Source organism: Hemicordylus capensis, chromosome 6 (assembly GCF_027244095.1).
Source record: "Hemicordylus capensis ecotype Gifberg chromosome 6, rHemCap1.1.pri, whole genome shotgun sequence".
NCBI lineage: Eukaryota > Metazoa > Chordata > Lepidosauria > Squamata > Cordylidae > Hemicordylus > Hemicordylus capensis.
The window spans coordinates 18990934-19004579 of record NC_069662.1 but is presented as its reverse complement, the minus strand read 5'-3'; the positions used below and the strand labels follow the sequence as shown (position 1 = coordinate 19004579).

The following is a 13646-nucleotide window of genomic DNA, read 5'->3' as shown; positions in this document are numbered from 1 at the left end:
AACCCAAATCCTTGAAATATCCCATAAATACAAAAACTGGAAGCATAGCTACCCACAGGATCGAATACTATCCTGCACTTTCCCCCAAACTTCCTTTACCGAAGGTATTCCCACTATTTGTTCCAGATGCATTTCTGGTTTCCACCAGGTAACAATGTATAATGAATAACCAGGGGTTGCTTGATACAGCCATTTAGATCATGGGGCAGGGAGTGGGGGGTGGGCAACTGTCCCCTCTCTGTCCCTTTCATTGTCTTGCTGCAATTCTAATTTGATAACTGAAGGCCAAGCTTGACATTACGTTACATGCATTTTTGTCTAATTAGTAGCTTAATGTGATTCTGTAGCAGCTGCCTGAGGGCCCAATCTGGATTGCAACCATGGAGCAGAGGTCGGGGCATTTAACATTTCACCTCTGCACCATTTTCCTAACCAACCCTGCCCCCTACAACTGCTAAGGATCCCCAAAAGTGCCATTGTATGGAAGGGGGGATTTTAGCGAGAAAATAGTACAGAGATAACTTCTGCCATGTCTAGTTTCACCCTCCTTAAGGATTGTGAATATTCTGCAAATCTAACACATAAATGCAGGAAGTGAAAACTGGTGTCCGGTACAGAATCAAGCATCTCTGAAACCTTGCCTTTGCTTTAAAAACAAATGCAGGTTTCTAGTTCTTAAGATAGGTTTGAAATAGTGGGGGCAACAACATGCAATAACCTGGTGCCGTGTGTGTGTGCGGGCGCACGCACAGAGACTTTCTAGTGGCCAGAGCCTTGGTGACCTGAATAGACTGGCCTCACTCCTCTAGCCTAGACTGGCAAAAGCTGAATACATTATGAAGATTAAACTGATATATGCAAATTTCCAGAGGATTCTATTTCCTACTTGGCTGCAAATATTGCTTTTCATCCTCTACCCTCTTTTCCAAAGAGTGATGGGATTCAGGAGGAGATCACAGCTTGTGAATTCTTAATTTCCTTCATCAATCAGAAATTAATCAGTCAGTATATTAATTTGTTTCATAAGGGGAGGAAGCAGGCTTGCAAAAAGCTGGTCATGGATTTCACCGTACACTTGGAAGGTTGTTTAGAGATTGTACGTAGATGGATAAAAATGGAGTTTTATCGAGTCAAGAACAGCAAGTGCAGGAGAAGATAACTGGCCAGCTATATTATTTCCTTTTTAAAAAAGCATAATAAGTAGCTATCATGTACAGCACAGGTTTATGGTGGTTTTCTGTATCTATATTCTTGTCATGGTGTGACTAAAGGCTTTTTTCTTTTGTTTTGCACCTGGTTCAGTCGCCAGTGCTGATATTAAAACTGTTGCTATATCCTTCAGCATTTGCAACTTAACAAAACTACCATAAGAAAACAGGATGGGCGGGTAAGGGGAAGAGGACAAATTAAGAGGGAGGAAATGCTATCATAAAACATGGAATCAACATGGCTTGAAATGGCATATCCCACCCCACTTTGTTTTGACATCTACATTGGCTATTTGTTACTTTGGGGGCTTTCAATTACTCCCCCCACACCTTGGTAGAGAAAAAAATTGCTTTGAGCACCTCCTCCACCATATAGCAGGTTCAAGACATGCTAGGATATTCTGCCTTTCCGCCAAAGAGCTCAGGGCAGCATACAGAGTATCCCACTTTCATCACAACAACCCAGTGAGGTGGGATAGGCTAATTATTCTATATATTACATTTATATCCTGCTCTTCCTCCAAGGGGCCCAAAGCGGTATACATGGTTATGTTTGTCCTCACAACCACCCTGTGAGGTAGGTTAGATTGAGAGATACGCGACTGGTCCAGAGTCACCCAATGAGTTCCATGGCTAAATGGGGCTTTGAACTCCAATCTCCCCCAAATTGTAAACACACAAAAACTACTTAAAAATTTTATTGAGGCTGTCAGAGGAATGGAAATGAAAATTGGCAGGAATGGTCTCCGAAGATTTGCCATGAAGTCCTTTAACTCCTTCAGAGTGGCCATTGGCCTCTTGGTAACCTCTCTTACCAGTTTCCTCCTTGCTCTTCCATCCAGTTTGGAGGGCCGACCGGATCCAGGGAGGATAGCAGTCCACCAACACCTACCATCCAATGCGACCGAACTTGAACAGTTCTGTATGGAGGAGTGGGCAAATATTGCTCCGTCTAGATGTGCAAGGTTGATAGAGAAGTATCCCAACAGACTCAAGGCTGTTATTAAAGCAAAAGGTGGTTCAACAAAATATTGACATTGGGGGGGTGATCCTTTTTCAATCTCAGTAATTCTTGTTTTTTATTTCTGACACTTTTTCTGGACTGTAATTGTGATGTTTTTCAGTTGGATGTTATAGGTTGCATTGGATAAGTACAGCTGGTGAAGGGAATTTTCTTTGTGTTTTCATTTCAGGATGTAAGGGAACCAGAATTTAAGGTCTATCAAAGGGGGTGATTCTTTCCAATACCCACTGTACTTGAGTTTCTCTTTCACAACAACCCTGTGAAGTAGGTTAGGCTGAGAGAGAAGTGACTGGCCCAGAGTCACCCAGCTAGTTACATGACTGAATGGGGATTTGAACTCGGGTCTGCCCGGTCCTAGTCCAGCACTCTAACCACTACACGCTGCATACTTGTAAACGGACTTTCTGCATTTAAATCCTAAATAATGGCCCTGTTCCTTTAAATAAGTGGGGCTTGCTTTCTGCTGAAACTGTTCTGTCCCTTCTGCATACAAGCAGCAGACTGCTTAACAGGCAAATGAGAACCCAGAGGACAAAATGGACAGCACATCAGAACTGGGACCCTTTGAAAGCAGGGGAACGCTCCAGCCCAGTCACGGTGCCCAGGAAGAAAGGAGAGGACAGGGCAGGAGAGAGGTCCGAGCTGTACGTCAGCCTGGAGCTGCAAATAACCCTCTGGGGTCAGCAGGAGGCCTGCCAGCTCCCTGCTGGCCCATTAGATCACCTTGCATCAGCTGGCAACTCAGAACAGCAGCAGGGAGGAGAGCCTGTAAGCCTGAGTGGATTTAGGGAAATGCACTCACACCCAGCTCTGGGGCCTGCAGATTCTGGAAGGGATCCGAGGCAAGTCCATCAAGAGCACTCCGTTCTACCATTCCAGTTGCTGGACCCTGCAAGGCCCACCAATAATTCATTCCCTGCAGGTCACAAAAGCCTCTGTAAACCCCAGAGAGAGCTTTTTCTCAAGGGGACTGAGGCCATTTGGAACCACAGTGTAATAGGTAGCAGGGACATCGTTAGGGGCTGGCTTATGGGGCAGAGGCTCCCAATGACTTGCTCAGACTGAGCCCCAGATCTCATCAGCCACCCCACTCCTCCATGATCTCTTCCAGAAAGAGCACACCAGTGGAGGCACCTGCACAGAATATGGGAAGGCACTCCTAGTCACATCTAGCTCTCTGCTGCTTCCACCTTCCTAGGTGCCTTAATATTACTTTTTAAAACATACGTGGTGGTGGGTAGGGATGATTGAGCTTAATGATCAAAAGCTGGATTGTGGGCCCAGGTCCTGTAAGTACCTAGCAATGGCTCTGGTGAATAACACTGCATTTGAACAAGGGAGTTCTGGGTTCAGATCCTCACTCAGCCATGAAGGCTGGGGACAGTATCTCTCACTTTCGCCTCCTTGAAAGTGCTGATGAAGATAGAAGAGGGAAGAGAGAGAGAAAACTGTTCACCACACTGAGTTCATTGCAGGAACGGAGAGACAGTAAGATAGCTCTGTGAAGTATTGATTAGACATAAATCCAAGCACTACACTTCTCTCCAAGTTTTATTCTGGATTCCCCATCTGGGGCTGCTGAAAAGTTAACCCTTTACACTCCCCAGTAATCTGACCAGAAAGTGCCTTTACTGCCTCTGCTACCAAATCCTGCAGGCATGAACTACCTACCTCTTTCCAGTCTTAAGATTCAGTAACCTACTTTTGGATACCTGGAACAAAATGTAAGAGAAAAGGGAACACCTGTTGCCATGCACAGAGCACACCTCTCTTATCACCAAGTAACCATAGCCAGTTCTCACACCTCTGAACAGTAGACAGGGTTCCCAACAATACAAGTTTCAGACGGCTTGAAGACCTTGCTTTTAGGGTTGCCACATGTCCTGATTTGGCTTGGACAGTCCAGGAATCAGATGTCCAGGATGTAGGAAAAGTGTCATCCTGGATACAAGATGTCCAGGGATTTGAGCAGGAAGATGGCTTTTTAAAAATTTACCCATTTTTTTCTGGTGCTTCTCTCCAGGCATTGTAGCTGCAGGGTGTCAGGGTTTAAAAGCCTCATTCTTATCGTTTCTCTGTCACTAGTGCTGCTGACTGGCTAGGTTGGCTCTCTGTAAATGGCTCAGTGACCCCTTTCTAGCCCTCTTTTGGGAAAGATTATAAGGGAAAATGTGCAAGTCAGTTGCCAAGCTCCACTGTTGAACACTCTTTCCAATCCTGATTTTTAAAAAGTAGGTTTTTAACATTTGTGTGCACAAACACCCATTTGACAGCTGTATCCAGGAATTCTCTTAGATGAATGTGGCAACCCTACCTTACGTGGCACAGTGGGGAAATGCTTGACTAACAAGCAGAAGGTTGCTGGTTTGAATCCCCACTGGTACTATATCAGTCAGCAGTGCTATAGGAAGATGCTAAAAGGCATCATCTCATACTGCACAGGAGGAAGCAATGGTAAACCCTTCCTGTATTCTACCAAAAGAAAACCACAGGGCTCTGTGGGCGCCAGAAGTCAAAATCAACTTGATGGCACACTTTACTTGCTTTATAAGAAACTTTGGCATGCCGAAAGGGAAGTGGGATGCTGGAATACTAGTTCTGCAGCCAAACTAGCTCCAAATGTAACTGCAGCTAAACTTCCTCTGGATTCATCCTGGAAGGTCAAGAGGGGATTCAGATGCTGGGCAAATTTGAGGTTTTTCACCCAGAGAAACCTAGCGGTGGCAGGGATAAGGCAGAGAATATATAAAGTTAACTGCTTTAAGGGGTAGACAGTGTAAGTAAACTGTCACCTTAGAGATTTTCTTCAGCTCAAAACTGCCATCTATTGGTTGCCAAAGCAATTAAAACAAGAGTCTGCAAAGATCCTCCGAAACTGGACACAGAATTGTTAGCCATTGTAGTTATATTTTCCAGTTGATGCTTTCTCCTCCTGATTTTGGCATCTAATTCCAGGGCAGTGGCTGTGTTGGCTTGCTGTACCAAACACACGATCTTGTGGCACCTTAAAGGCTAACCAAGGTCTTGTAGCAGAATTCACACTGTCAGAGTCATGAAGGGCCATGGTCTATATATGCAGGTATGCATATAGACATATTACAGACAGCAAACAGTGGGACAAAACATTAAAATCTAAGCAGAAGTGGTACATGCTTATACATATGAAGCTGCCACCAAGTCAGGTTATCAGTCCACGTAACTTAGTACTGTCTACTCTGACTGGCAGCAACCTTACAGGTTTTCAGACAGGGGGGTCTCAGCCCTACTAGAGATGCCAGTGACTGGTGAGAGCCAATGTGGTAGAGTGGCTAGAGTTCTGGATTAGAACCAGGGAGACCTGCATTCAAACCCATTCAGCCATGAAACTCACTGGGTGATTCTAAGCCAGTCACCTATCTCTCAGTCTAACCTACCTCATCAGGTTGTGTGGATAAACAATCGTGTATGCTGTCTGAGGAAAATGGAGACAGAAATATAGTAAATAAATTGAATTTGGGGCCTTCCGGTGCTCCACCACCAAGTTATAGCCCCTCCCCATTTGTAACCTTTAATCCCACACGCATGGCCAGACAGGAAACCAAAGTTACGAAACAATCAAGACAGGCTGACTTGCATTTGATCTCCAGGTACAATTGCAAGTCCCGCCTTCCTGACCGTTCAGAAAGGCAGAAGGGAGTTGGCTCCCACCCATACGCTTTCTGGTCAGGGCTTCCTCTGGTTTAAGGAGTTCTGAAGATCCAGCCTCCCTGTTCTTCTGCCTTTTATATGCTGCTCTCTTAGCTGCACCAGTTTCCCATCTCTCCCCCCATCCCCACACGAGTCACCCCCTGCGCACAAGCAGTTGAGGGTCAGCTCCTGGTAACGAAGAACTAACACTGGCAGGCCTACCACTCTTTGACCTTGGGGAGCAGTGCCAACTACCGCCAGAGACTCACCTTGCTCCTTTGTAATGCCAGGTTGGTCCAGAATAAATCAGAAATAATCCATGATCTGATTATGGATGAAGGGGCCGACCTAGTATGTATCACAGAGACTTGGTTGGGGAAGGCTGGTGGCCGTCCGGTCCCAGCAAGGTATTCTGTTGAGAAGCAGGTGAGATGTTGGCAGGGAGGTGAAGTCGCTGTGGTATATAAGATCATCTCCCTTACCAAGATCTCTGTCAAAGTGCCTGACCTTATCAAATGTGTGTACTTCGGTTTGGGCACCAAAGTTTGACTGCGACTTTTGTTGGTGTAACTGAGCTGATGAACTTTGTCTTGGGTTTTGCATTGGAGTCTCCCAAGCTTATGGTGGTGGGAAACTTCAAGGTTCACTATGAGACCAATTTGTCTGGGGCTGCTCACAAATTCATAGTGGCCATGGGCCTATTCCAAGCCATGTCAGGACTGACGCATGTTGCTGGACACACACTTTATCTGGTCTTTTACTCTGATCAGGGTGGTGTTCCGTGGGTGGGAACTCCTGTGAATTCCCCATTGTCATGGACGGACCACCATCAGGTTAAGATTGGATTCACAATCACATCCCACCTCCGCAGGCGTGAGGGGCCTTTTAGGTTGGTCCACCCAAGGAGGTTATTGGATCCAAAAGAATTCCGAGAAGCCTTGAAAGGATTTCGTGTTGGCTCTGCTAGCGATCCTGTTGATGCCCTGGTAAAGAACTGGAACCACAACTCACCAGGGCAGTAGACATGATTGCTCCTAAGCATCCTCTGACATACTTCAAAATTGGCCCCTAGGTATACAGAAGAACTATGGGAGCTGAAGCAGCAAGGTAAGATAACTGGAGCACAAGTGGAGACTCAACTCTAACCTGACAGATTAGAACAGAGCACATTTGAAGATTTATGCTCAGACATGTGGAAAAAAGTAGTGATTCTTTTCTGCCTGTATTGCATCCACAAGCTCACGTCCAGTGGAATTGTTTAGAGTTGTGAGAGGGCAAACACATGCCCCTCCTCCCTTGAATCATAATGTGGAACCATCCATTATCTGTTGTGACATTTTTAATGAGCCCTTTGTGGATAAAATCTCTTGTATTTGGCTAACTTAGACCCGACAATTATTGCAGAGACTAATGCAGAGGTGTCCAGCAATTCCTCTTACATGGTTAGGTTGGGCCAGTGCACACCTAAACTAACCTCGACAGAAATAAAATAAAGACAGCATCCTTAGTGAGGCTGGAAAAATGATCACTTAATTTCTCCTAAACATAGTTCCCTATGTTTAATTCCTTAAACATAGGGAACCATCTTAGCAAATTAGAATCAAAACCAGCTCGAAGTTCATGTTCTCAACCACAACAGCAACTTTAAAAGCCCAATGACAGACATTTGCCTCTCATTTTGAATCACGTAGTCTGGGCTCAAAACGGAATGACAACTGCAAACCAGGATTGCTGTGTTCTCTGGAAGATAAGCAACCCCAAGATTTACAACCTGAGCAGTTCAAGCCATTCAGCCACACAGTGTTCTGGTTCCAATCCTTTATTGGATAATCTGGGAACTCTTTATGCGGTCTTGGTAGCCCGAGTCCGCTTCTTCTTCACTACCACCGGCTTCTGGCTACGAAGAATTGCACTGGCACGACGCAGAGCAGCCTGAAGGAGGGGAAAAAGTGAATGACTGGGAGCCTCAGATGGTCCTATAGCCTCAGTTTCCTGATCCAACAGACCACTTCAAGACTAAGGTCAACCTTCCCATAGCAGTTCTGGTCGGCAGAGGTGACACATGATCAATGTTTGCTGTAACAGGGACTCCCAAATGTGGTTGACTACAACTCCCATAATCCCCAGCCAAAAGTCACTGCAGCTGAGGATGCAGGGAGTTGTAGTCAACACCTGGGAATCTCTGTTAGAGAGAACACTGCAGATGACCCAAATCCCGCCACTGCTTATCCCTGCCTGATGGCAGACCTGCCTCCCTCCCAGACTTCCTTCCCTCTCAAACTTGCCCAGCTTAACAAGATCGTAACACCCTTCTACACTCCCTGGGCAGAGCCAAGGCAAGGTGGTAAAAGGGTTCTCAAGGCCTTTTGCCGTTTTTGAAAATCACTGCCATAACTCAAGCTCTTAAAATCCCTTCATACATGAATACAATGCTCCACAACACAACAAATAAAGGAGATTGTGCCATACCCTGAATATCCAGTAAGAGCTAAGTAGGCGAAGTCATTATTAGGGGTGTGAACAGACCGGTTCGGAGGCCATTCTAAAGGCCTCCAGACCGGTCCGGACACGGGTGGTTTTGGTTCGGGTGGGGGTTCTAAAGGAGTACGGGGGGGGGTGTTACTCACCCCCTCAAGAATGGCACCGTATATTATAGAGTAAGCGGGCGGCATACCTTCCTGCCGCCCGCTTCATTCCCCCTCCTCTCGGCGCGGCTGCAGTGAGTCATTGCGAATAATCTTCTTCCTCCGTTTTGAACATGCAATCGGGCGGCAGGGTATCACCCAGTCCCTGCCGCCCGGCTCTTCAATTCTCCCGGCTTGGCTGACCGCCGCCCCCCGCAGCCCGAAGACCCCTGCCGCCCCTTCCCTTCCCATACTCAACGGGTCGGCAGGAGAACTCCCCTGCCGACCCGTCCCCTTCGCCCGCTGAGCTGCAAATGGCTTCTAGGAAGCCTTTTGCGCGCCTGCGCAAAAGGCTTCCTAGAAGCCATTTGCAGCTCAGCGGGCGAAGCGAGCAGACGGCAGGGAGTTCTCCTGCCGCCCGCTCTCCACTCTCCGCTCTAAAGTGGAGAGCGGGCGGCAGGAGAACTCCCTGCCGTCTGCTCGCTTCGCCCGCTGAGCTGCAAATGGCTTCTAGGAAGCCTTTTGCGCAGGCGCGCAAAAGGCTTCCTAGAAGCCATTTGCAGCTCAGCGGGCGAAGGGGACGGGTCGGCAGGGGAGTTCTCCTGCCGACCCGTTGAGTATGGGAAGGGAAGGGGCGGCAGGGGTCTTCGGGCTGCGGGGGGCGGCCGCCAGCCGAGCCGGGAGAATTGAAGAGCCGGGCGGCAGGGACTGGGTGATACCCTGCCGCCCGATTGCATGTTCAAAACGGAGGAAGAAGATTATTCGCAATGACTCACTGCAGCCGCGCCGAGAGGAGGGGGAATGAAGCGGGCGGCAGGAAGGTATGCCGCCCGCTTACTCTATAATATACGGTGCCATTCTTGAGGGGGTGAGTAACACCCCCCCTATTCCCTATTGGAACCCCCCACCCAAGTGCCGGACCACAGCTCCGCGGTTCCGTGCACACCCCTACTTATTATAAAATGCATTATTCGGCATTTGGGGAATATGGTTCAGCCCTCCCCTCCCCAGTGCTTTAGATTTAAATTACTTAAAACTGCAAAGACCACAAGGGAAGCCGCCAACTTACCATACGCAGGTCCTTGCGGTAATTATTCTTGCGGATGATGTGACGGAGGCTGCTGAGCGTGGCGCGTGCATTTTTATTTATGGTGATCTTTTCATAGGAGGTGGCTGGCTTCCGCTGGCCTGCAAAAGAAGAGATTGTGGAAGCAGTAGTTCCAGGATGGTGGCCAGGAGCTATAGAGCAGTTATGATTAGCCAAGTACCTGTGAGACAGGCCAGTATTACCACCCCTATGTCACATAATGACAGCTATATCAGAGAGAACCAACTGCCTAAGTCCACTTACTACAGCTTAAAGTTTAACCAGAGTTTTGCATCCCACGTGGTTTAAGCCACTATACTATACTAGCAATTTTATGATCCCACTTGTACTGACATGTCTTATTTGGATGAAATATTGCGGAGCTGCACAAGTTCAGTCCTCCAGCTGCTTCTGGACTACAACTCCCATAATCCCCAGCCGCAGTAACCAATAGTCAGGGATGATGAAGTTGCAGTCCAACATCCACAGGAGGGTTAAAGCTGTGCAGCACTGATATCCCAGGAAACAATATCTTAAATAATTTGATTTTTTATTTTAGCAATGACTTGAAGGAGTATTTAAACCAGGCGGGCTGCAGAGACAAGGAGCTGGTAAGGGAATTCCAGCCCCATTCTCTGGCTACTACTCAGGGGAGGAGAGCTGGTCTTGTGGTAGCAAGCATGACTTGTCCTCTTTGCTAAGCAGACTCTGCCTTGGTTTCTATTTGCATGGGAAACTACATAAGAGTGCTGTAAAAGATTATTTTTAGGGGATGAGACCATAGTTCAGTGGAAGAGCATCTGCTTTGCATGCAGAAGGTCCCAAGTTCACTCCCTGGCATTCTCAGGTAGGGCTGAGACAGACTTCCACCTATAACCTTGGAAAAGCCTCTGCCAGTCTGTGTAGACCACACTGAGCTAGATGGACCAATGGTCTGACTCAGTATAAGACAGCTTCTTCTGTTGCCTTTTAGCTTTTAACATTTCACCTGATTCTATCCCAGCCCCAAGTTTATGAGGCCCTCATAAGAAGAAAAAAAACACACCTTTAGACAACTTAGTGGGCTGCCACTTCTGTTCTGATAAGCCTGCTTTCTCCACTCTTTGTATAATAATTACAGCCTACCCAACAGATTTTCTTCCTTCTCCTGAAACCCTTCCTGTTCAGTCAATCAATCAATCAATCTTTATTAAGGTCACAGACCAGCCAAGGCCATCTTCCTGTTCAGTTTCAACAATCCCATCTGGGCTAACTCACCAGCACGTTTCTTGAGGACCACAACAACGCCCTTCCCATCAGCCGCTGGCTCCACCCCAACCGTCTTGCGATGGATCAGCCCATTGTAGCGGAAAGAGTTGCGGGCTTTAAGGTTGTTGGGTTCCTTTGAAGAAATAAGAAAGCTGTTACCAGAACTCCTGTGTTCTGTTAGAAAAGGAGGGGAACTTAAAAGATTTGGAAGAAGCCTGTGGGAAATGAGAACCAGAACCAGGACTTCTAACTCCAAAGGAAGGGTGTGCCGTAAAACAGAACTCAGGACAGAGGAGTCCTTTAGGAAAGAAATACAACAAGGAGAAGCAGATGCCAGGACTCCAGAGCTATTCTGTAGCTCACCGTGCTGTATGTTTGCTTGTTCCTTTTGATGAGGAAACTTGAGCAGTTGCGGACAATCATCCATTGCAGATGGGCAGACATCTTGTGCCAAAACCTGAACAGAGGAAGACAAGTTCTTTGTGACATTGCTATTTCTTGTATTCTTCCTTATCCAAGAAGCCCAGGACTAGTAACATGCGAAAAAAAACACCATGGCCTTTTCACCCTTTCACTTTTAAAGACTCTTAAGTCCCAATTGCACTTCCTTTATGCCCTCACTGCTTTACCCAGTTGCCCTCTCATGTAACATCCCCACTCATTACAAAGTCAATCTTGTCATCCTGGTACATTTGAATCAGAGCTTCTCCTCCTTAAACAGTGGGTCACACTTACGGTGGGAAATGAGAGCAGATGAATTTTCAACTGATGCATAGACCAGCAAGTTATAGTTTAGTCATCCAAATATTAGTATGCCATCTTCTCTGTCAATATAGGAGTATAAAATACTACCATTTATGATGCACCACATTTACCTCCTCCAAATCTATGTGACAGTAAAAGAGATACACACTTGGAAAAAAAGATAACCGAGTTAAAAGGCACTTTTCTTCCCAGTATGTAGACAGAGACACTGCTGTCTCTAGTTTGCAGCTATTTTCTGAACTACACAAACTCTCTCTTCCCAGTCTATCAAGAACAGGGAAGAGAGTACAATTCAGAAAATATCTTCAAACGAGGGACAGCATAAGGAACAGTAACCCCTTCACCACCAGATATAGTCATTCATTATATGTAATGCATGCTGTTTAACAGTCTGTCTATAAGGACAATCTTCATTCTATCCACGAACTCCAGGGTGGATACTCATCTAAATGCGATACTGACCCCCGTAGCCAGTTGAGAAGACTTACTGCAAGCCTATGCACTCTTAGTTGGGAATTAACCCCCTTGCACCCCGGGGCTTACGTCCGAGTAACAGGCTGATGAAGTGGACTCTGGTCCACAAAAGCTTATGCTGCAGTTTTTAAGGCGCCACAAACCGCGTTTAGAATGGCGCTGTTCAACTTTTCCAGTTAAAATCCCAGTATCTTCTAAACTCAGCGTCGACCGCGCATATAAATTGAAAACATAAAGGGAGACCCTTTAAACATAAAGGACATTTCATTCCTGGATGTGAAAGACGGCAGCCAGACACTAGCACGTGACACTTTGTTCGCTTCCCTCCCGGAGGGCCCCTACCCCATCCGTTTGGGGGTGCACTTTTAACCCGTCCTCCCGATCGCCAGCTTCTCCCAATGCTCTTTCTTCACCCACCCCCGGGAATAGTCTCTCCCGCGCTCCCTCTAGGCCAAACACGCGACCCAGAACCCCCTCCTCACCCTCTTGTCTCTACTGCAGCCGGAAACGGAAAAGGAGGGGCCAGGTAGGCGCGAGGGGGTTTTATAGGACCTCCCCGCCCTCAGCCCGGCCCTCTCTCTTCCAGATGCCCGCCTCTTCCGCTATACTGGGGGAACCATAGAGTTACACGCGCGCACTCCATTGGCGTTTCTAGTCCTAGAGTCGATCTCGTCCCCACTCTCATTTCCAATGCGCAGTTATATAGAGAGGGTTTTTATCAGAGATATGTCAAAGCCTAGAGCGGCACTCCACCGCGCCCATAATCATGGTCAAGGGCGGTTTTCTACTTGTCTTACTTCGGTAGCAGACTTCGGAAACTCTCGGGAATGGTCGGTTTGTCTCGGAGGAGCTTGGAGATGACTCGGATTCGGAAAGGACTGAGCAGAAAGAGGCCTTGTCTCACTTCGGGAGGAAATTCCGTATGACGCAGGCGCACTAGGATTAACCGGAAGACTCCGGGAGTTCCTTTCGGAAGCTCTCGGGTGCGTTCGGAACGCTGTCTTCCCCATGGAAAGTGCGGATTGGCTCTATAGTCGCTGCCTCAAGTGGCCGGGGGTGAGAGTCTGTTTCGGTTTTGCGTATTCCAGTAGCGCGAGCCAGGAAAGAACCACTTATTTAGAGGCATAGCCGGATCATTTCGTTCCAGCAATGTGGCGCCTTAAAAACAGAGAGTTGGACGACTTAAAATAAAGCTTTGGTTCCTGTTCATCAATATTTTTCAACTCTCCGCTTAGGCTAACGTTAACAAAGTTTTGATACATTTCATGCAGAATAATATGAAACTCCGCTTGCACCATAACTATAAAACGAATACAATGGTAGCCATTTGATTGGAGAAAAAATGCTGTGGAGATGTGACAACCATCCAGAGGACCAGAGCTGCAAAGGTCGCCAAGGGGCCTCTACTGGATGTCTCGCTGCGGCAGCTCTGGGTTGGTCTGCAGATCCTGGCTCAAAGGTGTGTGGGTATGTAAGGACAAGGAGACTGGCTGATCTCCTTGCTCCCTTGCCAGGCAGCACAAATACTGGAGGGGGAAAGAGAGCCTGTG

General features: G+C 47.2%; 2 protein-coding genes across 10 annotated transcripts in view; one reads left to right on the top strand and one right to left on the bottom strand.

Moving 5' to 3' along the window:
* LOC128330354 (germ cell-specific gene 1-like protein) overlaps positions 1-13646 on the top strand; it is a 50197-nt gene that overhangs the window by 9080 nt on the left and 27471 nt on the right. For 3 of the 8 annotated variants that reach the window (XM_053263074.1, XM_053263083.1, XM_053263071.1), the window contains exon 1: positions 13149-13555. The exons of 3 other annotated variants lie outside the window; for them this stretch is intronic. The gene's annotated coding sequence lies outside the window, so the exon portion shown is untranslated. Of the gene's footprint in view, positions 1-13018; positions 13556-13646 lie in introns of those variants that run through there. 2 more of the 8 variants (XM_053263078.1, XM_053263084.1) reach the window with 2 other exon arrangements.
* Positions 7702-13017, bottom strand: RPL28 (ribosomal protein L28). Of its 2 annotated transcripts, none has more exons than XM_053263092.1 (5): positions 12894-13017; positions 11221-11314; positions 10867-10990; positions 9592-9710; positions 7702-7830 (listed from the first exon to the last, which is right to left on the bottom strand). In XM_053263092.1, exons 2-5 carry the CDS (start codon positions 11299-11301, stop codon positions 7741-7743), a joined length of 414 nt encoding a protein of 137 aa, XP_053119067.1. In that variant the 5' UTR covers positions 11302-11314; positions 12894-13017; the 3' UTR covers positions 7702-7740. The 2 variants fall into 2 exon arrangements, with proteins under 2 accessions (XP_053119067.1, XP_053119066.1); XM_053263091.1 differs by lacking the exon at positions 12894-13017 and adding an exon at positions 12579-12684.